We start from the raw sequence: 25,489 nt of genomic DNA on the forward strand, positions 1-25,489 counted from the left end.
ATTTTGGGTACCTGAGAGCGCTGGACTGGACTCAGTGGCAAACAACAAATGGCCTTTTCTTTCTGTGGTCAAACAGATGGTCAAACAGCCCACACTATCTCCATCCACTCCACTTGTATCACAGTCCAGAACAGCCCCCGCTGAGGACAGAGCTGGGAATATCTGGGGTCCGTCTGCTTCTCCTCTCCCTCTCTTTTTCTTTTTATAGACCATAGCAGACTTGGGGGCAATAATACGAGCAATCCACTGCTGGCAGTGTGCACTAGGAGTCAATTTCTGCCTCACACTCAAATGCCAGGTGGATTCTCTCTCCTCACAAGTGGGGATGAGAGCTTGATTGCTTTTTTGGATAGGGCCCGGTGGTGTGAGTTCAGAGCCCAAATTATAAGCCTTGGAAGTAATTGTCTGTTGTCTCTTTGGCAAGTGGAGTTAGTTATGTCAGTCACCAGCAGATGGAAAAAGCATCGAGAAGAAAGGTTTGAGTGCATTGGGCAGAGATGTGTAGAAATGTGTCGACATTCAGAGAAACAAAAGGATAGAGGAGAAAAAAGAGAAAAAAAGACAGCTGGAGGGTAATGTGAGTGAGGGACAGAGAGGAGAGCGTGGCGAAAGTCTGCGCTGGTCGGTGATGTCATTCTACGATGTGGCCTGGAGTCCCTAGTCAGATTTGAGCAAAGACATTACTCATGCTTCATAAAAGCTATTGTTTTTGGTGTATAGTGCACTAAAACCAGCCACCCATTTTATACGCACGGCAGAGGTTAGCCTTAGATCTGTTATGGAAAATAGCTACGCATTCCTCTGAAGAAGATGAGGATGAGGAGAGGATGAAGAAGTCTTAGCGATGATGAGAATGTCGATGATAGTGAATTTGAACATAATATTAATGCTGAAGAAAGAAATGAATCCATCGAAAGTGTTATGTGATGTGCGTCAGCTGTTACTTCATTTCAACAGCAATCCATTCTCTGGTCATACTCCAAAAAGTCCAGAACTAATTTTCCCAAATCTGTCATGTCCTACAACCATGTTATTATCATACACATTTTGTACACTCTGCGTCTCAGCTATGATGTAGCCCAGCAATGCTTTTGGGAGACGCAACGTTAAATGGTTTTGCAACTCGTCTTGTAAGACGTCTGACAATAAACAATCTATCACTTCACAGGGAGTGACATACAAAGAAAATTCTTACGAGGGTGATTGAATGCACACGATGTTGAGATTTTATCCTGTCTGTAAAAAAAGCCTTGTTGGTCTCTGAAGGGAGTTGGCTGGGGAGTGAGTTTGGACATAACCGTGTGAGATTTATAAGCCCACTGCCACTCTGAAGCACGGGGACAGGCACCGTTTGGGATTGCGGTCCGGCGAGGGCGGAAAAGCCCTTGGCACACACGCACACACACACAAACACACACACACACACACACACACACACACACACACACACACACACACACACACACACACACACACACACACACACACACACACACATATACACACATGCGGTAGTGATGCTCTTGGAGAGAGCTGCTGACAAAGAGGCTTAGTTTGGTGGTGTTGCATGTCGAGGATCAGTAAAAACTCCCATGGACAGAACAAGGACTTCTGTGTCCAGGCCCTTTGGTCTGCGGTCAGTGCAGCTATGCTTGGTAGGCGCACATTTTGCACAAGGCCACGGCCAGCCCTGCACTTTCTCACACCACACAGACAGTTTGTTCGTCTGTCCAGCTGTCCGAGCTCTAAATTAAATATGATTGAGTCTTCACAGTGTACTACTGTATGAAAAAAAGAATATTTGAATCGTTAATCATCGATTTAAGTGGTATAGTGAATTGTTAATAGCTCCATTGCAGTGTTTTAGAGACCTGTGGGTGCGAAAGTATTTTAATGTCTTACACTAGAGGTTAATCGTTGTAGGATCAATTGGATTATTCATCAAGTCAGTGATTACTGTGGGAGACAGAAGACAAAAAGTTATGGAAAAGGATGTCTGCATCAACTGTGTCATTAAGTGCAAAGATCCACTTTCATAGAAAGGACTCAGGTTATTAGGAGTGAGTAAAGCATGCAACAATCTTGATTTGCTTTCTTTATGAAATAGTCCGTTATATATACATTCTGTTGGCATTACCTTAATGACGAACTCAAAATGGTGATAAAACAAGAACCCATGAGAGTGATATTTTTCTTAGAGCACATTCCTCAAAGTTCCAGTCCCAGTTTGATCTTCTAATGCGTTGGTCTCAGAGTCCATTGCTGGGAGTGTGATGTTAAAACACTCTGGCTGATTCTGGCACTCTGCACAGCTTTTAAAACTCTGAAGGCATCATAAAGTTTCCTCTGGTTGGAAGCCTACCGTTTATAGATATAGGGTAAATGCACACACACACACACACACACACACACACACACACACACACACACACACACACACACACACACACACACACACACACACACACACACACACACACACACACACACACACACACACACACACACACACACACACACACACACACACACACACACACACATATACACACATATGTAGTGATGTTTTTGGAGAGAGCTGCTGACAAAGAGGCTTAGTTTGGTGGTGTTGCATGTCGAGGATCAGTAAAACTCCCATGGACAGAACAAGGACTTGTGTCCAGGCCCTTTGGTCAAGCGGGTCAGTGCAGCTATGCTTGGTAGGCGACATTTTTGCACAAGGCCACGGCCAGCCCTGCACTTTCACACCACAGACAGTTTGTTCGCCTGTCCAGCTGTCCGAGCTCTAAATTAAATATGATTGAGTCTTCACAGTGTACTACTGTATGAAAAAGAATATTTGAATCGTTAATCATCGATTTAAGTGGTATAGTGAATTGTTAATAGCTCCATTGCAGTGTTTTAGAGACCTGTGGGTGCGAAAGTATTTTAATGTCTTTACACTAGAGGTTAATCGTTTGTAGGATCAATTGATTATTCATCAAGTCAGTGATTACTGTGGGGAGACAGAAGACAAAAAAGTTATGGAAAAGGATGTCTGCATCAACTGTGTCATTAAGTGCAAAGATCCACTTTCATAGAAAGGACTCAGGTTATTAGGAGTGAGTAAAGCATGCAACAATCTTGATTTGCTTTCTTTATGAAATAGTCCGTTATATATACATTCTGTTGGCATTACCTTAATGATCTAACTCAAAATGGTGATAAAACAAGAACCCATGAGAGTATATTTTTCTTAGAGCACATTCCTCAAAAGTTCCAGTCCCAGTTTGATCTTTCTAATGCTGGTCTCAGAGTCCATTGCTGGGAGTGTGATGTTAAAACACTCTGGCTGATTCTGGCACTCTGCACAGCTTTTAAAACTCTGAAGGCATCATAAAGTTTCCTCTGGTTGGAAGCCTACCGTTTATAGATATAGGGTAAATGCACACACACACACACACACACACACACACACACACACACACACACACACACACACACACACACACACACAAACACACACACACACACACACACACACACACAAAAATACACACACAACCAGGCCCAAAGTTTGTTGAATTCTATTGTGTCATGCTTATTATCCAGCCGCCGCATGCATGCTTGATGTATGACTATACCTTGAGGCAGTTGCCAGTGCGAAATTGCAGGTTTTAATCTAAATAAATACATTGTCACAAAGAAAAATGTTGCCGGAGATTAAGCTAAATCAGGCAGTTGAACTTCTGTGTGTGCTTCATGGGCCTGAGATGCCATTAGCCCCGGTTAGCCCCCGCTAAGAGTGTTCTGAGAGAGCTCTGCTTCCTCGGAGCCCTACACATAGATCAGCTAAAGCTGCATAAACATCAGCTACCAGGCACTTCTTAAAAGTCCCCTAGGAGCTTTGGAAGAAATATGATAAGGCGTTATTCTACTGAGTGTAACGTGATACAGTGTCAAATAGCATATGTATGATAAGGCGTTATTCTATTGAGTGTACAGTGTCAAATAGTATATGGATGATACGTCTATCCCTGTCTGACTCTACAGATATGTGGAGTGCTGCTGGCAGTTGAAAGGAACTGCACAAAGTGAGAGATTTTTAAAGGTTTGCCAATATCCTGAGGTTAAGGGACTAATTGGTTTAGTGTTTCCCCAACGATAGCTTGATTGCTGGTGTTATTCTACTGTAGCTTGGGGTGGAAGGGCATGCTAGTCCTGACCTGCCCCGGACTCCTGTAGGGGAAAGGCCATGGCTCTTCTGAACCGCAGATTTATCCTTAAAGTATTCCACAGGAATGCACCTATTTATTTATGCTTTGCACAAATGCACCTATTTATTTATGATTTGTGTCACCCCTCAGAAGGCATTAAATCGTCATTGCCGTTTATCACGGTACTTACTTGTCATTGAATCAGGAAATGTGCTGAAAGCCATAGGTCGAACACACACACACACACACACACACACACACACACACACACACACACACACACACACACACACACACACTTGCACACACACACACACACACACACACACACACACACACACACACACACACACACACACACACACACACACACATCACACACACACGCACACACACACTCACACACACACACACACACACACACACACACACACACACACACACACACACACACACTCTCTCTCTCTCACTCACACACACTCACTCTCACACACACACAGACACACACACTAATAGTCAATTCTGATGAAATATTGAGCATTTAGGGGAAACCAGATAGTGACTTCCACTGCTTGGAACCTGTGGCCCAGCTCCCTGAGTGCTAAGATGTGCAGTGCACAACCCTAGATAAAACTCTGTTGCTTTTGGCTCCCGCCATATTCCAGGTCTCATTTTTTGGGGTGAAGCATTTCTTTAATATAACACAGGTGCAGGACCTGCCTTATACATTTCAGGGTTCTTGTTTATGGAAACACTTCCTTGGAGTGGCATGGAAATGCTAGAATGCCTCTGGCTTTGGCATGGCTGTTTGTTTTCAGACCGGTTCATTTCTAATTGAGACACAATTGTGTTGCTTGTCTTCTAACCTGAATGTGTTTTGTGAACCGTGCTTAAGTTATTTCCATGTCTGGAGCTTTACAGAAAGGGTATGTGAATAGGAGGAATCAAAACCAGGCTGTGGGGACTGGATGCTTATATATGCATGGAACTGTGTGTTCTTGACAGTGCTGTTAAACGGGTTCAACTTGTGTGTGTGTGTGTGTGTGTGTGAGAGAGAGAGAGTGTGAGAGGGGCGGATATAACACATGCACCTTTTTATAGTTTTGCTGTCTAGCTGCGGGGCTCCTCCTAACTGGGAGTTTTTCAGCAGGTGTTTTTAATGCCTGCGATGGAACGGCAAACGCAGAGTGATTTATGCGCCACCCCCATTCACTTCTTTTATCTCGCTCATTTATCCACTGTTGTCTGTGAGAAGGTAAGAGGTAAGAGCAAGAAGGTATCCCCAAACCTTAACTCACTCACTCACTCACTCACTCATTTGGGAGAGAGGGGTTTATAGTATTAAGGCCAGCCAGTTGAGAGAGGAGTGGTGTTTTTGTTTTGTTTGGGTTTACTAGACCACAGTTTTGCTGCTCGGGTAACGTTTTGCGCTGCCAAACTCTCTCTGTCTCTCCCTCACACACACAGACACACACACACATACACACACACACACATACATACACTCACCACAGACACACACACACACAATTAAGATGCCTTTTATTCTGTCGTTTTATGAGGTGCTATTGATGAATGCTAACCGCTATTATGAGAACGGAAAGTCTGAATGGGCTGGTTAATAATAGTGAGATTGCCTAGCAGGACCTGCGGTTCCCTTCAGCCGTCTGCGACGCAGCAGCAGAGACTGATGATATTTACGAGGAGTCAGGAAGAGCCTGTCGGAGAGCGAAAATGAGACAGAACCATTTCTCTCATACCATTGTGTTGCACTTCAAGCATTACGTTTGCATCACATTTAAAGTGCTATCAGATGCAGATGGCGCTAACTTAAAAATGACTTCTGCGTGGCAAACTCACTCTTTTTACTCAAAATGTACGCTACTCTAGTAGCAGCTTCTTCTATTGCATAAAGCTCAAATAGGTTAGTATTGTTGAGAGTTGTTTCTCCTCCACATTCTTGCCATATTACAGTATTACAGAATTAATGAAGCTGGTGTGAAGGAACTCTCTCTCCTCCGTCTCTCCCCCTCTCTGGCATCATTAAATCCTCCTCTCATTCTCTTCTCCTCGCACACACACTGTATTCAAGTCCCCCACATGACCAGTGCATGTGTCTGGATGTTTACTTTGTTGCTACTACAGGAACAAAAAGACGTATTGTAATGGTTCCTCAGAATAACACAGCCCACCTGTGGTGCAGGAACCTAGACCTCTGGGATACTCCAGCTGGGCTGGAATCAGTTGTTGTTATCAGCATACAGCATATAGAAATATATGTTCCGGCTTGTTCCGCACAATTGATTAAATAATGTCAGCTTAATGGAGGAGAGAGATAAGCACATGAGGTCCTGCCAAAATGCATGGGGATTTTTCTTCTTCTTTTTTTAACACTGTGCTCTACTGGGGAGATTGAGGCCACATGGCTGTTATCTCTGTAAAGTGAAGAATTTGATGCCTATCTTGGATTGGTCAGTGAGGCAATCGGACCTCAAGTTGAAGATGAAGTTTCGGGTTCTGAGGGCCTCGGGACAAACACCCGAGAAGTGTTAAGAGGAGAGGAAGCACTCCGAGAGGAGTCTGGCATCCGCTCTAGGACAGGAAGTGACCTCGCTCTCTCTCCCGAGTCTACGTGGAGATGTACTATACCATAAGTGGATGCTTAACACTTGCAATTTACTCAAGTGGCAGCAGATCGAATCTCACAGCAGCTCGCTCCTCACAGTTTATTTTCCCAATAAAAAGAAGACTCACAAAGAAGAGAGGAATGACATACATGTGAAACAGGAGAATGAAACTTCTGCCTAAAAACTTCTGCCTAAGTGAGGATGTTGCTGCGGTCAGTCAGTGTGTGGTTGCTCCGAGGAGCATCACTCTGGTAGTCAATGACAGCTCATTTAGATTCCACATCTGGACTTGAATGTTTTGTTGGTTTACAATAACTGCTTACTGAAGAGCTGAACTCTCCCACGGGCTTTGTGAAATCGAATGGGAGGATTGTGCATGTCAACTCCTGATAGAGAGATTGCTATTTACATCGGAGCCTCTGTAATGATTCAAAAACTAAGGAAGAAGGCATATTGTTTCAATTAAGCACACTGCCAGTGCCTTTGAAAAATAATTCTTTGAGTTGTTTTAATTACAGAACCTTATTTGATTTGGAAGAATAGAATAATTTAATACTCAGAGGCTCTGCTTTGAATCCAAACAGTTTGAAAGGTTTTGACCTATGACTGTAATCACGGTTTAAGTCCTTAGTTCAGCACACTGTAAAAAAAGACCAACAACGTCTGTACCACCTCAGACGATTGAGAAAGTTTGGTATGCGACCCAAGATCCTGAGGTCTTTTTACAGAGGCACCATTGAGAGCATCTTGACTGGGACCATATTCGCATGGTATGGGAACTGCTCTCAATACAATAGAAAAGCACTTCAGAGAGTTGTGCGTACAGCACAGACCATATGCGGCTGTGACCTACCCTCCATACTGGAGTTATTTGAGGGAAGATGCATTAGGAAGGCAAACAAAATCTTGAATGATCCTAGTCATCCCAACCATGAACTATTTGAGCTATTACCATCTGGCAAACGATATAGAAGCTTGAAAGCTCGTACCACCAGACTCCGAAGTAGTTTCTTTCACCAAGCAGTTAGATTGCTGAACTCATGCTGAAGACAACAAGGCACTTTTTTTTCCTTCCCCTCCCCCCTTTTTTTTCTACAAACACACACACACACACACACACCTTTCATTTATTTATTTTTTGAGGAGAAAAAACACAACAAATTTTACTCTATTATAAACCTATAATGAGATGTAATAAAAGAAATCTTGAATCTTGAATCTTGAATCTTGAATCTAGTTAGGAGTGTAGGCCTACTGATAAAAGGAAAATATTACAGAACCGTTGGCACTGATGAACACAACACAATGTTTCTGTGATACAAACAATCCCATTCAGCACCTTTTGAGTAATTCTTCCATGAATAAGTCTTTCTCAGCTGGGAGAAACAATAGCAACAACAGCCTTCAACTATCAACCAGCAACTAGCAAAACAACAAACAGGTGATCATAGCAGGCAGGCCAGCAGGCATTACAGAAGGGCTGGCGGGGAGCACGCCTGACGGTCTGTTCAGTTTCCTTTCTCAAGCCGCTGCCTTGCCTTGCGTTTCCTCTGGAACTGCCGTACTGTACAGCTTCCTGTGCAGTCAAGCCTCCTTAATTGTTGCATTGTGTTACTGCACTATTGGACTCTTACACAGTAATGACGCATTTCTCATGGATGGCCACAGACGTCCTCCAGTAACCAGGAACGCTCCTGGACGGCGTCACCCAGCAGGAGCATGACCTCAGTCACAAGGGTGCAGGCCACAGCAGAGGGCCCACTGTCCACCAAGTGGCTTTGTTGTAGTGGAAAGATGTATTAATAGACCTACTTCACATGTGAATACATTCTACTGCATGATGCCCATGGACATCTAGTATCAGCATTTACTAATTTAGAATACACCTTATAAAGTGAGGTCAAGCCAACTTGGGACAGGTTCAAAAGAGCATCAGCATATTTTGTGTTTTCTATTATGATGTACTGCATGGCAGCTAAGATTTTTCATCATAAATATGAATACATATATAATATAAATATTTATCTCAAAACTAACCTTAAGCATGATTGCATGATATTGTCCTTGGGAGCACATCCTCACACCAGCATTACACATTTATTGGTGTACTTATGTTATCTAAATAGCAAATTAAGACATGGAGAACTCTGGGTTGGCCGTGTCACCCATCTATACTAAAACAAGACCTTCTCTACTGGTCCTCTCTCTGGTGAAGGTGGCAAGTGAGAGGCATTTAATCAGTGATAAATGCCTGAGTGATGTTGTGTGTGATCCCACACTGTTGTCTATAAAAGGCAAAAGCCATGGAGCTCTGGTACAATCCGGCTGGGGCAGCTATTCATTAACATTTACTGCTCTTCATAAACAGAGTGAAAATACAGCTCTGAGCTCTGAGCGTAGCTGTTAAGCACAGGGATGGAGTTTAAGCACAGTGGTGGAGATAGGAGCCGGGGTGGTAGGAGTCTAGCACTCAGAAGCACTTCTGTGGAGCTTAATGCTCATCTGTTAGATGCATATAATCACTATTTGTGTAACTCCCCTGAGAAACAGAGTTTGTTGTGGGTCAGACCAATTGTGCTGCCCAGGTTGTGAGTGAGTGAATGAATGTAAGTCAAAAAAGTAAGTTAGACTCGGAAAGTTTGCCTAAATAGGTCCGTGAGTAACAGGTTTTTGCTCTCCTCATCACAAAGGGCTATACTGTTTAAATGAGTCGGGGAAGCTCTGGCCAGCACACAACTGCTAAATATGTTGGAGTTTGACGTCACTCGGTAATGATTTTTGTAAGTTAGTCTAGCAGAGGACGTTCACTGTTTCCCTTTCTCTGGCCTTAATTCCTGTTTTTCTCCCCGAGAATATCATTTAGAAGATTCATAAAAAATTTAATCATTCTTGTTTTTTTACTAGCCTTTTCTGGGGAAAGGGGAAACTATGTAAGTGTCAACTGCACACAACAGTTGAATTCTCTTAAGATGCTCTTGAACCAGATTGCTGTGATTTGATCGGACGTAGGCAGTGAGTTTTGCCAGCGCTGGGACGCGAGTCTGTTCCACGGGGGCCGTGGAGGCTGACGTGTGAGGTAGCGGAATCAGTGGGAAGCCTGAAGTGATAGGAAACGGCCCCCCTCTGCTCTGTCTCTCCTCACAGCTCTTACTGCATTTAGACAGAAAGAGAGAGCAGGGCCTTGGATTATTCACCTCTCCTTCTCCTGCCTTACAAATGGACTTCTGCTTTTTGTGCTTCCAGAACATAATGGAACGTGTGGAAGAGCTCCCTTATAGCTGTTGGTTGGTTGCAACGTTCTCTCACAGGCCTTCTATCTCTCTCTCTCTCTGTCTCTCTCCATCCCACTCAAGTTCCTTGATTAGGTCTGGCTGAGGGTTTGGGCAAATCTGCTGAAGAAACTGACAAAGTGAAGACAGGAATATTCAAAGCTCTGTGTGGAAAGGAGAGGGGGTTCAAATACTCTTTTTGACAATGTGTCACCTTGGTTACACAAACAACCACAAAGTACAACAGTTTGTATTTATCAGTGTATAGTTTACAAAGAAAATGCCTCAGAAAAAATGAGCCAACATGAGCGTAATTCATCTCTCATGCATCAATGTTTTGTAGAACACTGGTTTAAACATTTTCTTAGCTTTATTTATTTATTTATTTTGTTCTTCTGCAAACAGCAGTGATTGCCATCTGATAATTACTTACACATGGGAATTTTCTTTCTTTCTTTTTCTAATTTTGAGTGGAAAACCACAGCTATGGCACAAACCAAAGGACCGCAAAACAACACAGTAATATTATAGTCAAACTATTGTGCTAGAGGGTGTGAACCTTAAACTCTCTATGTTTTATGGGACCATTTTGGTTTTCAGGATCTCCCAAATGTTCTCTTGTGTCGGTAATTGCTGTTTGAAATGACTGTGGATTGTGTCTAAATAGTACAAGGAAACTTCACTTTGATGCTGACTTGTGACACTCACCACAGGATGAAATAACTAAACGGGTGTGTTGCTGCTCTGTTTTTTCCTGTGACATATGTTTGCAAGGCTGGGGGGAGTGTGGTGGGAGGCACATACGACCCTACATGTGAGAGAAATCAAAATACTTCATTATCTCCAGGATGTTTGCTTAGCACCTCGTTACCAGGCAAACGCTTCCTGCATTCACTGACAAACTCCAAGTAAGGGAAAAAAATAGGTTTGAGCATTCCCAAACGAGGGAATTCCGTGGTAGTGATCACCCCTTCGGCAATTACGCCAGCCTAGACCTGTCAATCAGAGAGACCTTCGCCGCATGAAGGTCACGGCCTCTCTTGTGTTGTTATTACGGGCAGTCCTTGAGTAAATGGCTTAATCCATAACTCAGAGATGAGGACGTTTAGGCCGTCATTTGCTGCCAGTTTCCCTTCAGGAAGTGTTTCCCTGTTTAATGACTTGTATCAGCACAAGCCTAGGCTTTTTATAGGCTCCTATGGCATCGGGGGATTAGTTTGCTGATTCCTCTCTTTGTTTCGCTTCATGTAGGACAGCTTTTAAAAAATGCCACATGTGGCAAGAATATGAAATGCCCAGTTGCACTTTCATGCAATTATGAAAATGTAGCGCTCTGTTCTTTGGGGAGCTGTTTGTATGCTGGCCTTTTTTTGTGTTTTATAGGGAAACTGATGTGGCTTGTGTGGTGTGTTGCTGCTCAGCTGAACATGTCTCTCGTCTCTCTGTGTGCGTTTCAGCTGAATGACGGCGGCAAGGCGGCGAAGGCCAAGATCTCCGTGGGCGACGTGGTGCTGTCCATCGACGGCATCACCACCGACGGCATGAACCACCTGGAGGCCCAGAACAAGATCAAGGCGTGCGCCGGCAACCTCAACCTCACGCTGCAGAAGTAAGAGCCCTATATGTGCCATGTTAAATAAACAACCCAATCAGAATCAGCTTCCTGCCACACAGGCCTGCAGTGAGCTGTCATCCAGGGTGCTTTTAGAGCTTTGGGCCTATCTGTAGATAAAGTCAACAGACCAGTCTAGTTATGGCATTGTAAAGTGTCCTCTCTCCATGTATAAACATCCCAGTTTATCACTGGGTCGTGTTGTCCTTTTAAGCCCTTTTACTGTCGGAGCATAGCAATAGCATCTCTCATAAAAAAAAGAGCAGAGAGGCTCAACTTGTGCTCCCCGACTCTGTTGATGGCATCGGCGCCATCATCTGAGCCCTGTTCCCGCCACTGTAGCATGGCTGAGGAACATCACATGCTGCTCTCTGGTGTTGACCTATCAAGTCCCATAAAGAGTGTGTGCTCCGCTCAGCACTGACAAACCCCATACTGCACGAGTCAGGGGGACAGATGGGAACTGTTAGCGTAAAAAAGTTTTTGACTCAGTGTGGCATATATGCGGTCGCTTCTCCACGCTCCTCGGCCTTTAAACTCAGGACAGCACTGAGGGGTGAAAGAGTTTGGGGTTGAATGTTTACCCAGAGCTGTCATCCCTCTTGAGCTATATGTCATGCTGGCATGGTGAAAAATGGCTAGAGAAATGCTGCAAGCAGCTTCACATCATGTTCTATGTTTATGGTTATCTGGCCCTTTTTTCTTTTTTTTTTACATTACTTTTTCTTCTTTCTCTGTGGTTACATATTAACTGACTGTGGGGGCAAAAGGTGGAAATGTATCATAGTCGTTGTCGTCTTAGCTTAGTGTAAACAAATGAACTCACCCTGAGATCACCATAGACAACGCATAATCTGCGCCCAACGCCCAACGCCATGGAGGAGTATATTCCCGGCAACACTGTTTTGTGTGTGTGTAAAAAGGCACACATGTGTCTCGCATCACTTAAACAAAGACGAACGGACGTTCTCTCATAGCGCCGTTGGCGGCCATCGCGGCTGGGCTCAATAATGAAGCATTAGTGTAACGCATAAACTGAACCTTTAACTCGGAAATCTCCATGGTGGCTCATTATCTCGGAGGCGTTGTGGAGCTGATATGAAACAGTGATGCAAACGTGTTGCTGAGCAGTGCTGACCCACAGCAGTGCTTTTCCTTCGGAGGAGCACGTTACGTCATTATACAGATTTCTGCAAGCTCGGTAAACATCAAAGCTAGCAGCTCCTGCTTTGGTGCTTTGGGAATGGTTGCATTTCAACTTGATTTTAAAGGCCGTTTATATTAAAAAAAAAAAAATGTTTTTAATTACCAGCATTGTTTTGGAGAAGTAATAAGAGTACATTTTTTCTTTATTTTATTTTCAATTATGAGTCCTTTCTCTCCCCCCACCCCTAAAGATATGATATGACCTACAGTGATCATTTTTGCTGTGACTGTCATGAAATCTTATCTGTAAAGACCCCCTTATCTGCTGTGGTATCAGTCACTGGTTTGGCAGGCCAGATTCCCAGAGATTGGACTACATAAAACGTGTATTCATGCAGCCAAGGAGTTTTAACAAGAGTAATTGTCCATGAAGAGCTAGGGTGTGGTCTGTAACCTAATCAAGTGAAAGAAAGAGAGAGTGAAAGAGAGAGAGAGAGAGAGAGAGAGAGAGAGGAATAGGGAGAAAAAAAGAGGGGGAACTGAAAAGTAGGTGGGGTATTGGATTTTATGGAACTTTTTTTCTGTGTCTTGAAGTGTCTGCAAAAGTCATCAAATCAGCCCTCACTGGGTTTACTCACTGGGATGGTTGGACACCACACACACACACACACACACACACATGCTGAGATCGCTCTTGTGGTTGACCCCTCTGCTGCGGTGGTGTAAAAGCAGCAGTGCGAGTTGGCATGTCCGCACCTCAGGGGAAGTTGGCTCGTGTGTAAATGCAGGGGGTGGGAGAGGCTCCATCACAAAGCCCCATGCTGTAATTTGTGAGGCTTTCTGCCACCGAAGATGTCAAGTGTGACAAGCTGTGGAAGGTTAAGGCCAATTTACAGTAGCTCCCTCCGAAGACCTTGAGAAATCATCATGGATCCTCAGTGTGCCTTAGGTCTTAGGTGACATAACTGCCCGGCCGGTAACTACCTATCAGCACTCTCTGTGTGCCGAGGAGGAGGAAGTTTTCCTTGGATGCTGAGTTGTGAGCGTTGCCTTGTGTTTTCAGCTGAAATGCAAAATGCTTGGACCATATGTAGTCATTAGTCATGATTTCAATTCCTTTTATAATGTGAACGTTGTTTGTGACATGCCCACCATCTGCAATACCTTTCAGGAACATTATGTTTTCTTTCAGGCTTTCTGAACATGCATGTGGCAAGAATACATGGAAGAGAAGCCACAATTGCGTAACAAAGCATTCTTCAATTTCAGTGTTTCGCTTGAGCTGATGGAATAAAGTGGCTGGAAAAAAACATCATGACATCTCCAGAAACTCATGTTTGATCCCTGCTCCCCAGAAGAGCTGGGTTCATTTCTCAGTCAGCGCTCTAACATGTGGTCAAGGGGGCGCTGTATGACACTTCTTATACCACATAGAATGACATTCGTCAAATCTGGGGGGAAGGGAGCAGTTAATCGGACAGGCATATGGAAAGAAAATAGAGCTTGATGTGGAGCGGGGGCAATGGTCTGTGCGTCTGGTGTATGGCTGGAGACTAAATGAAGCAGAGCCTGGAGTGGGCTGGACGAGCAGCCGTAAGCCTGTCCACGGCCCCTGGGCCTGCTGTGAGGGGCTTCCCTGCGAGGCTTTTGATTAAATCCACCTCAACTGAATAAAGAGGATCCAGACAACTTCCATCTGTTGCCGCGATGACAATCGCTGCCCCTGGCACGCTTCCAAAAAGCAAGTCTTAATGATCCCTGTGTCATGCCGTGCGCGCGTCTTTTGACATCTACAGGAAAGAGGAAGGAGGCTGAAGTCTCATCGTCTGTCATCATGCTTTACGTGTTTGTGTTGCTCTGTTGTGGCTGTAGCAAAGACAATTGGAAGGCGTTTACAGTCCAGTAAGCGAACGCTGTGTTGACAGTAGAGTGCGGCAGTGGGCTTTGCAGAACCACTCTCTCATTTTGGTCTCCCGGCGGTGGAAGATTAAAGAGACTTTTTCGGTGGTCCAGTGGAAAAAATAACAAGGCGAGAGAGAACCGCCGGTGACAGTTTGTAATTCACTGATGGATATATGTGTATGAAAAGATATGACCAAACACTTTTCCTATATAACATGGCTCATGGATCATGCCTGAAATAACTCTTGAATAAACCTTCATGCTTTTCTAACTTTAATGGCGCCACATACTGACAGTGTTGAATGGGAATGGAGGGGACACATCCATCTTTGGTGGCACTTGCAATTGCAGCAGCTGGAGGAGATACGTTTTCTGATGTCAGTTGTGACCATCACTTGGACAGAGCCTTAGCGTTTATAGGCAGATACTTTGGTTGAATACGAGAAAAAATGTGGTTTCAATGCTGCTCCAGCTAAATAGCATACTTTAGATAATAATCCATCTCATATAATATAATAATATAATATAATAATCCCACATCATAATCCATTTTATGTCCATACTGCATGTGGACCCAAGAAGACTCAGAGTCAGTTGTAGGTCTGGGCTCAGGCCCAGCATAGTTTAGCTTATTATAACAACTTGGAAATGTTTGTCAGCTAAATATACAATTACCGATAGTCGTCATTATACACAATTTGATTGGAGTGATTAACTTCAGCTTAAATTGGATTCATTTGAAGCGAAACTGCAGACTGGGAATTATGTAAGCCTTTTTAAGTGTTGTCGGTGGGTTATAATTCTGTGATTAACCCCATGAAACCTTGTGCCACATATTTTGTGCTACAAGTCATTTATCTTTCCATGTGCACTACAATACTGATATTGTATGGTGAAGCAAGAAGGGCTGTTAAGACAAATGGAGGAAGTTTGTCTTTTATTAGAGAGCAACAGCTATAGCCAAATGCCTTTTGCATTCTGCTTTGAGTGGGCTGTCGACATGCCAAAGAGAGTTAGTAGATCTTTTGCTGACTGCTTGTATACATGTGCAAGGATTACAGTTCCTTAGTGATGGATCCCACCGTATTGGAAACACATGCTTCCAATGTTTTTGTTAAATAGTTTTTTTTTTCCAATTTTGTTTAACGTCTCTGTGGCAATCTGTAGGAGCTTTCAACAACCCACCCCCCACCCCCACCCCATCTCCACACCACCCAGCCACCCCCTTTTGGAAAACATGCTGCAGATCCTGCTGTTATTGCTCCACTTACTGGGAGATTTGGAGTAATTCCTCTTTGCTCCGCAAATCGCATTTGCTCCAAATTGCCTTATCGGAGCTGCTTCCCTCGCAGTGGCGTTCCCTGGCCAACCACAGATGGATACATCTGGAGTTTAATGAGAGAACATGTGTAATGGAAAGAATTATATCTTCTTTTCAGTTACAGTTCATTTTTATTGCCTCTCGGGCCGCAAAGCAAAGAGAGGCACTTCTTGTGTCGTTTTTACTTCTGTCGATAAGTCAGATGATATTGGTTAAGCAGCTGCGAATGCAGCAGGACGAAATAAGCAAACGAGTCTCATTTCCCCTTCTTGTGCTCGAAATGAGATGTCAGTAAAGTTTGTTATTCTCCTTTCTTAGCAAACTCTTTGATTTAGTGACGGGAGATGTGTAGCAGATGTGTGTGAGAGTGTGTGAGTATGGAAGGTGCACTTGACAGGAATGGAAAGTGGGATTGTTAAGCCTTTTCACAAGTGCCACATTAAAATATATTTTTGACTTTGAGTGTGAGATTTTTGGCACTCTTAGTCATATTTCCATAGGGTTCACAAAGTCAGGGACCTACAATGGCAGATTGGGTGTTAAACATCCTGAAATGGAAGGCTTTTAAGCAAATTGAGTGCCTGGGGAAAAGGAAGGTCTTCCTGAAAGCACAAACATTTTACCTTTTAAACCTCTCTATTAGTTGTGTTCACTGCTTAGCCCTTTTTATCTCACATAAAACAGGGAACACACCAAGCATCGCATTCCGGAATTTGCCAGAAAGTTCCTGGTGCCACCGCGAGATGCTTCCTGCCCCCTTGGGTGGTGTTGTGTGTTGTTATGTGATGAGAGAGAGGCTGGCGTGTCTGCTGTGGTGTGTTTGTGGCCTGGGCGCTCTCTACGCAGATGTCTGCTGTGATAAAGTGCGGATGGCCTGGGCTAATGGCACCGCTGGGTCTCCTAAACCTGAGGCAGACCACTCAGCCCTCTCGTTAAACTGCTGCGTTACTCGCAGTCTCCTCTGAGGTAGCCAGGACCCGAGGAACGCTCACTGACGTGTGTTTATTTGTATGTCTGTGTTTTGTGTGTGTGTGTGTGTGTGTGTGTGTGTGTGTGTGTGTGTGTGTGTGTGTGTGTGACTGTGTCTACACACTTGTGAGAGACCATGAGAAAGTTAGATACCAAGCCTTACGATATCAAAACAAGGCGTTTTATTCCTCCTCATTTAACCTCATTAGCAGTCCTCAATTAACCTATGGTCCTATAAATACTTATAACATTATTAGATTATACCTTCTATTTCAGTCTGTATAATTGGCCATGGTTATTCATATTTCTGAAATGTGGCGGAGCTCACCTTGGCAGCTGGCTATCCGTACTATGCGTGGATGCTGAAATTACTTCCACTCTGTGACGAATTTTATTAGTCTGCTTTCAAGTGAACCATGGGCTCTCCGTGAGGCCCTAATTGAAATGATTCAGGCTTGATAAGGGTGGAAGCTCGAGAAGAAAGAAAAGGAAAATAAGACACAAAATGAACAAACAGCCTTTTCTTGAGTCAGCTGGATTGAAAACGTGATCACAGAAACATATGGCTCGCTGCTGTCCCCCTGTTGCTATTGTCCGATGGCTATCATATGGGCGGCTGTTTAGACTGGACATACCTCTGAATTACTGCAGTCTCAGTGGAAGGAGATGAGACAAAACAGTCACAGACATGCACAGCAATGCTCTTTACAAGGAGAGGGTAAATTCTCTATGGTAGTAAAATGTAGGGAGAGGTAAATGGATGGTAACATCGCTGGGTGGTCATCGTGTGGGGAGAGCTCCTGATAATTTGTGCGTTTAGTACACCGCTGGGTCTCCTAGTAACAGTCAATGAAATAATGGCCTTTTTAGCACTTACCTGTAGATTGGTTTACTTTTGGTTGTTGATTTGCCCTCTCATGCCATGCCATATCTGTCAGTTTTGAGAGGCCATCTTGTTTGCATCAGGAAGGCTCATTGAAAAGCACATTCTCCTGATTGCTTTGTTTGTTTGTCTTGCGATTGGCAGCCGTTTTTTTCTAATGCGTGAGCTGCCCTTGGCTTGTGTTTGAGGGTAACTGGTCACGTTTCTCATGCACACACACCAACATGCACACACACATACACACACACACACCCATCAAAAGAAAGAATTTGTCTAAGTGGGGAATTACTTGTTCAACGTTTGTTTCTGTCACAGTATCAGTGCTCATATCGGTATAAGTCACTGCTTAATCAGTGTGATTACCCTGCTCCACATGAACTAGTTCCAGCGGTCTGGCTCACATCTTCTGTGGTGTGCGCTGGAGGTTTACAGCTATTTCCAGGCTAATATCTTCAAACCATGCTCAAGGTTGGGACTGGCCGCTGCAATTATTGACATTATTTATATTAACGAAGGCGTAATCGACAAATTAGACAAACAACGCGCTGCGGCGTGTCTCTGTGTCCCGTCATTCACTGTGGCTGCAGAAGCTGAGAACGCATTTTTAACTGTTCTTTTTATGAGAACTTGACAACTTTTTGGAAAAACAATTATTTTGACAACTTGACAACTATTTCTTTTTCACAGAGAAACGAGTCTGCAGATTTTGCTTAGCAGCCATTTGGGCCTCATCAAGCCAAAAGACAGGGCTGTCCATCTTAAGACCCCCCCCTGCTGTGAGTCAAGCTTGCTCCAGTTCCATTAAATAAAAAGTGGACAGTGCTTTTACATAACTCACACTGCCATAGCCCGTCCAATTAGTGACATGCTGGTCGCCTGTGCCGTCCACACATTCGGTGATTTCAACTGAGCATGACCTGGGACTGGAAAAAGTGATTCGGCTTGCTTGGGCCCTCTGTGCTCTGATGTCACCGTGAGGCCTGTTTCCTACTAGAACAGATAATACCTTCCAAAATGGAACTCTGTTTGAAGAACCCCTTTGTCGGAGCTTAGTCATTCATCTTCTCGGAAATGGACTAAGGGGGGTGTGTTTTTATTTTAGCTGGACTGACGGACCAGTGGAAGAATGGTGGTCCTATTCGGTTCCCCTGGTCCCTGAATACCACCAAAAGAGTGTGACGCAGCCTCCGACGACTGAGGGGCTATTTAAAGATTTCCTCTTAGGGCAGTCAGAGGAAGGGTTTTGGTAGGGGGGCTGGAGGGCGCCTATCGTTAAATGCTGGCCCATCGCCGTGCTCCAGAGATTCCTCCGTGGTTGACCATTTGATCTTTTGCCACCGCTGCTCCCTATCGCCTGTGGGTACCGTGCCACCCCTTGTGCCAGGGTGCTGGCATGAGCGAGGTGACCCCAGGCCACATTAGAGTGCTTTTAAAGAAGATTAACCCGCCCCTATTTTAATCTCTGGTCTCTAAGAAAGAGAATCTTTCCGGCTGGGTTGTGTGTCTGGGAGAGCTACACCTGCAGTCTCCCCGTCAGAGGCTGGGCTGTTGTGGATTTGTCTGAGATTAGAAAGATCGAGGGTTTTGGGCAGATGTGTGGCAGCTGCAGCTGGAGGACCTGAGTGTCTCATTATACTTTTATAACAATTGTTTCTGAGTATATGTGTGTGTGTGTGTGTGTGTGTGTGTGTAGATAGTCTGATTGCCAACCCTCAGAGATACATTGGCATTAACCTCCCAGTACGTTTTAAAGTCGTTTTTCATTGTCAACATTGTAAATCCTTCGACTTTGGCTCAATCAGAGCAGCCCAATGGTTTGTGTTCTCATTATCACTGCTGCCATTTATAAGAGAATCAAACCCAAACCTTTTCATCACAGTTTCTTATAACCTTTCATGATGAACATTTTGTTTTATTTAAGCTTAAGTGAATTCACCCATTTGGCCCTAGTCAAACCTTGTGGAGGTTGTTTATTCTCTCCGTTTTGATTCGGCTGTCAGCAGAATAAACAGTGTGATGCTACCCCCTGTTCTCAAAAAGACCCCGCAGCCATAACTGCCAGTTTTCTCTCGACTTCGATTCTTTCTTCCTCCAGGGAGATTTTCCTGCGCGTTGAGTTTCCTGACCTCTCTCCTTTGGCGTGCCACAGTCCCCTCTTTCATAAGCATGAGGCTGTGGTTGCCATGCTCGCTCACTCTCTCTCTCTCTCTCTCTCTCTCTCTCTCGCTCCTTTGTGCACTCGCCACTGTGGTTTTGTCATCAGGGCACCAGACCTGTGTATAAACGCTCCAATCATCACTGGAGCTCTTCCCCAGCTTCTGAAACCTTAAACGGTGTGTGCAGGGAGAGGAGGAGAGAGGAGGGGAGGGGAGAGGACAGAAGAGAGGAGAGGAGGGGAGAGGAGAAAGGGGAGGAGGGGAGAGGAGAGGAAAAAGGGGAGGAGGGGAGAGGAGAGAAGAGAGGAGGTGAGAGGAGAGGAGAGAGGGGGAAGAGGAGAGGAGAGAGGGGAGGAGGGGAGAGGAGAGGAGAGAGGGGAGAGGAGTAGTCGATTCCAGGGAACGTTCACATTTCAAATGTACCATCCAAAAATGCATGGGCTCTCTCTTGTGAACTTAGGCTTAACCCTGAGTGAGCGAGCGAGCAAATGCCTTTGCTGGCTTTGCTGTTGAGTGCGAGGAGGCCAGTTTTGAGCTCAGGTTCAGAGCAAGGCTGCCTGTAATTGCGATATCAGAGGAGTCGTTTCGACCTGGCTGCCGTGTGGTTCCAAGTACTGATCAAGGCTTATCAATGCTGTTCTCTAGCCAGCTGTGTGGCCCCTGCTGGTTGCGGTCTTGTCTTAGGTGGGGTTATGATTAAAGGATATCAGTGGTATTTCCATGTTCACACAGAGTGCAAAAGCCAGCAGGCACCACAGATAAAAACACCAAAGCATCAAGATTAGAAAGCTGGCTTAGAGTTATTGAACACTGCATGATTTTCATCTGATTCGTCTGATCCTGCATATTGGACTGCGCACATGCACACAGAGACACACAAACACACACACACACACACACACACTCACACACACACACACACACACACAAAAACACTACACACACACACACACACACACACACAAAAAACGATAAAAAAAAAACAATGAACTCTCTCCCCCTGTCTACCTCCATCCTCCTTTTTCTCACAAACAGGGAAAGAGAAATGGAGTTCTCCAAATCTGTCAAAAGGCCTGAAAGATCTAATCAAGGAAACAGAGAGGGCAGAGAGAGTGAGTGAGAGAGTGAGTCTTGGAGCGCGTGTACCCGTCTGACACACAGTCTGGCATTGCTGGTATTGTAGTTGGATAATTGCTGCACTCCGAGGCAGCGAGCGTGTTTCCCAGAGGAACTATGTGGGAATTGTAAGTGCTTTTACCATGCGGCGGTGACAGCATGCCTCCAGTACTACCTCTAATGACCAGGACATGCAGGCAGCAGGACCTTTTTTTGTATGGAAGTGTTAGTTTTGACCCCCCCCACCTTCACTCCTGCACACACACACACACACACACACACACACACACACACACACACACACACACACACACACACACACCCTCCCTGCTCTTTCACACCAGTAAAACAGCCCTCATATCTAATCCCTGAAATAGGAAACTTGTCAGTGTGTTTAAAAGCTCCTAAATGCCCCAGGTGCAACACGCAGCCTCCGCAGAGCGCCTGAAACTGAATAGTGGACTTGAATAATGCAAATTGACTGGGAAGGCTAAGTGGCTGTAATTACCTCCTCGCTGCAGCGGAACCGCTGGGTTAGCGAGCGCTAGCATTACACTGCCCGCTGGTATGTGCCAGACTGTTGCTCTTGGCAGAGCCCCGGTTGTGTACATATCCTTCTCCTACAAGTGCCCCTTCCTCCCCGGGCTGCAGCCGGTCGCCTAGGAGGGGACTGAGATAAACAACGTGTCTCAGTGGGGGAAGGAGGGCTAACGCCAAGCTAATGATAAGGCTGTCCACACTTAGCTTGTCCTTTTTGTCGTCAGCAGACAATCCATGACATGGTCCATCCATGTCAGAGTATGAATATGAGCAAGCTGAAGATTTCCTGGGAAGCGTAGGCTCAGAAATGGAGGCGTTTTGTTTGGATCAGAGGACTATGGTTTGGTTATAAATGGAAGATATGTAACAGTTGTAGAAAACTCAACAAGAATCAGGGTTTAAGGGGATCCATTACACTCGAGTAGGAATGCAGTAATTGCTCTTCAGTGTAGCCTGGTGTCATTTTAAGCTATTAAGTTCAACATTCTTTCAATTTGTTAAACCGTTTATGTCTTTTGAATGTAGGTCAGTTTGTATTTGTTTGTGTGTTTTACTCTGTGTCTGTGTGTGTGTGTGTGTGTGTGTGTGTGTGTGTGTGTGTGTGTGTGTGTGTGTGTCTGTGCATGTATCAATATATTTGTGTGTGCGTATGTCTGCTAATGTTTGTATGCGTGGGGTAGTGTCCTTCTGAGTCTACACAGGCCCTCTCCAATAGCTCCCCCAAAAGTCACTAAGGGATTAAAGTGTTTGCATAATTACAAATGAGCTTGTTTAATGTCAGGCGTTTAACTGAGTCGCCTGTTTGAGCAGCCCCAGATGCTGTTGCGTCGCCCGCCCACCAGCGTCCTTTTAAAACGCTCTAAGAAGAATCCAGCCGAAGTGCCAGGTGGTCTCTCCCCGTTCCAGACGCATTCTGAGGGGACTCATCTTGCATACCTTCGCGGAGAGTCGATGGTAAAATGATCAAACTCTTTAGACCTGCGGTGCAGAGGGGAAGAGGATGGGCTTAAGCGAGCTCAGCGTGTTCTGTCTGGGTTTTGCAGACGCGGCGGCGGTCATTTTCTGCCCGAGCCAGCTGTCAAGGGGCTGCTGAGAGAGTGACCGCCGGGGGGCTGTGTGTGCGCCTGACCTTCCCCTCGCCGGACCTTTGAGGGCCGGAGTCGGAGGCCAGGAAAAGCAGGCGGCTGGGCCGGACGGCCTCGGCACAGCTCAGCTATTTTAAGTGTTGCCGAGATAAACTCTGTGAGCCGGCCGCCAAAATAGCCCACGAATGAACTGGTCGTTTCTGACTCAGTCGGAGAGAGGGGGTGAGGAGGAAGGGCCTAATGATCCCATAATGATTGTGTGGGAACAATCCTCCCTGGGATAGTCTGTCTGTCTGCCTGTCTCACTACTTGCCTGTCTGTCTGTCTGAGTCTTCCCACTCCCACAATGTCTGTTAACCTGTGCTCCTTCACTGGCTTCACTCTGTCTGAGTAGATGTCTTATTCTCTCTCTCTCTCTCTCTCTCCCTTTCTTGATCTCTCTTTCTCTCTCTGTCTCATTCTCCCTTCTTTTTGTAACCTTTCACATGAAAAGAAACTTGGTCAGTTTTGCTCAGCTTAGGAAAAGCTTTGAAGTTTTCCTGCTCCTCTTCCTAATAAGGCTACGAGATGGACTGGAGATTCTGTCCCATGTTCTGGAACACTGGTAGCCCACTATGAGTAATGATGAGGTCCATGCAACATATAAATGACTTCATACAAGGAAGAAAGAAAAGTTGACATGGTTCAGAAGTTAAAGGACACTTATGAATATAAAGACTATCCAGAAGAAAGTCATTAGCTGGAACAAACATGCGTGTGTATAGATTCGCTTGTCTGTTTATGACTATAGACTATGACTATTTGACTTTCAAAATGGAAGGCACCCACCACTACTTTTCTTGGAGCGGTATGGTGCATTTTTGGCATGTATTTCAGTCCTGAGGGAATGCAGTGACTGGACTTGTCTGCACTTTTTGTTCATATATGGTCCATCCGAGTGGAGTGATGAACTTTAATCTACTGTATCTGGGCTACATTATTATATATATTATACACTATATTTTAGCATACTGTATGTTTTGCCATGTGTGTATAACAGTTCTACTTAGTACAGAGATATCTCAATCCCTTTCCAGTAGCTGGCAGTGTAATGATGTGAATGAGTTTCTATCATTTGACTACATGATGCAAGTGGTCGAGCTATTTCTGACATGACGAATGTGCCTCAGGGCAGTTGTGATTGTCATAGCTGCTGTTAGCATCAATCAAGGCGGAATGTTCCAACCACCAACTGTGTGAGTGAGTGGGTGAGTGAGTGAGTGAGTGAGTGAGTGAGTGGTTGTTGGACGCTACCTTGGTTATGTAAGAAGGAAAAAACTTGGAGTGTTTGTGTGTGTCAGGTGTTTAACGTCTTTCATCCAGTGTCGTTGCACATTATTGTTAAATACGAAGTGGAATGCTTCCTGATCTCTGTGTTTGTGTGTGTGTGTGTGTGTGTGTGTGTGTGTGTGTGTGTGTGTGTGTTACATGCAAGCCACTGTCTTGTAGTCAGCCACATACAGTCACATGCTATTAAGCCTCATATACTTCCAGTAAACAAAATCTGGGTGCAGCCTTTAATTGCACAGTGTATAGCGGTCTGTCAGGCCTAGAAGGGGGAATCAAAGGCCTGCATTATACTGGCAAGCCTGCATGTTTGTGTGAGTTGCGCCAGTCTGGGTCTGTTTTTGAATGTGGGAATTATGCCTTTATAGCCTTGTATGAGGAAGGTGTAAAACGCAGAAAAAAAAAATCTATTAAATATTTTTATGTGCAGCTCTCTCTGAAAGGCCATTCTGTGTTCTGTGTTATTTCTCCATCAAAAGCTGCTCACAGATGCGCTCGAGCCTGCACAATTTCTCCCCCACTCGTATGTATGCATGTATGTATGCACAATGTAGGACATTCTCTGGCAGAGCGGGACAAACCTCAGAAACGCCCAGGTCTGTCACTCATGCGTCCGGGGCTGCCTTCAGCACCAAGCTGCTCTCCCCCACCCCATCCCCATTCCCGTAGTACCGTGGGCGATGAGGTCATTGGTGGTGGGAAAGAGGATCCAGCCGCCACATCCCCATCCCCATCCCGGTCCCGTTCGAGGGGTTATTGATTCAGCGTGTTATGATCCGTGGAAGCTGAGAGCGTGTCATGGCGCGGCTCCGGAGTCATTACTCTTAGCTTCCCGACGCACGTCTCCCCCCCCCCAACCTCCTCTCCTCCCTTACCTCTAGCTAGCTGTCTCATGATATGCCTAATAAATTCACAGATCACACAGTCAGGTAGGAGATTTATGTGTGGGAGAGGAGTGGGGGTCCGTCAGCTAGTGAGATTGCGTGTGTGCAAAGGGTATTGCTTCTGCTTATTTATATGCTGTGTAATGCCGAAGGGAGAGAGTTACGGCTCCCTACGTCAGATGAGCTGCTCAGGTGTCGCCTCGGCTGGACTTTGTGAGTGTGTGTTTAAGTCTGCCCATTATTGACACAAGTGATTGAATCGTTATTGAGCTGTCACACCAGTAGCACAACGGTTAGAACATCATGTATACCTTACCAAGGTCACAGGTTCAATTTGCACTTGTAAGAGGAATGTCGTAGGTTAGGTTTGCAATTTGTACAAGGAATGATGGAAATTTAAGTATTTTCTTTGGCCTCGGGTCGACGTTGATAAATGTGTGCTGAATATAGCCCCAGA

The 25,489-nt window shown here is 44.9% G+C and overlaps 1 protein-coding gene across 8 annotated transcripts in view; it reads left to right on the plus strand.

The window, feature by feature from the left end:
* The window catches only part of pdlim5a (PDZ and LIM domain 5a), a 69,278-nt gene that overhangs the window by 7,373 nt on the left and 36,416 nt on the right, over positions 1 to 25,489 (plus strand). For all 8 annotated transcript variants that reach the window (XM_048243130.1, XM_048243133.1, XM_048243129.1 and 5 more), the window contains exon 3: positions 11,550 to 11,701. In XM_048243130.1, the coding sequence (XP_048099087.1) occupies positions 11,550 to 11,701 (152 nt within the window). The remainder of the gene's footprint in view (positions 1 to 11,549; positions 11,702 to 25,489) is intronic.

Source organism: Alosa alosa, chromosome 5, assembly GCF_017589495.1.
Source record: "Alosa alosa isolate M-15738 ecotype Scorff River chromosome 5, AALO_Geno_1.1, whole genome shotgun sequence".
Lineage (NCBI taxonomy): Eukaryota > Metazoa > Chordata > Actinopteri > Clupeiformes > Clupeidae > Alosa > Alosa alosa.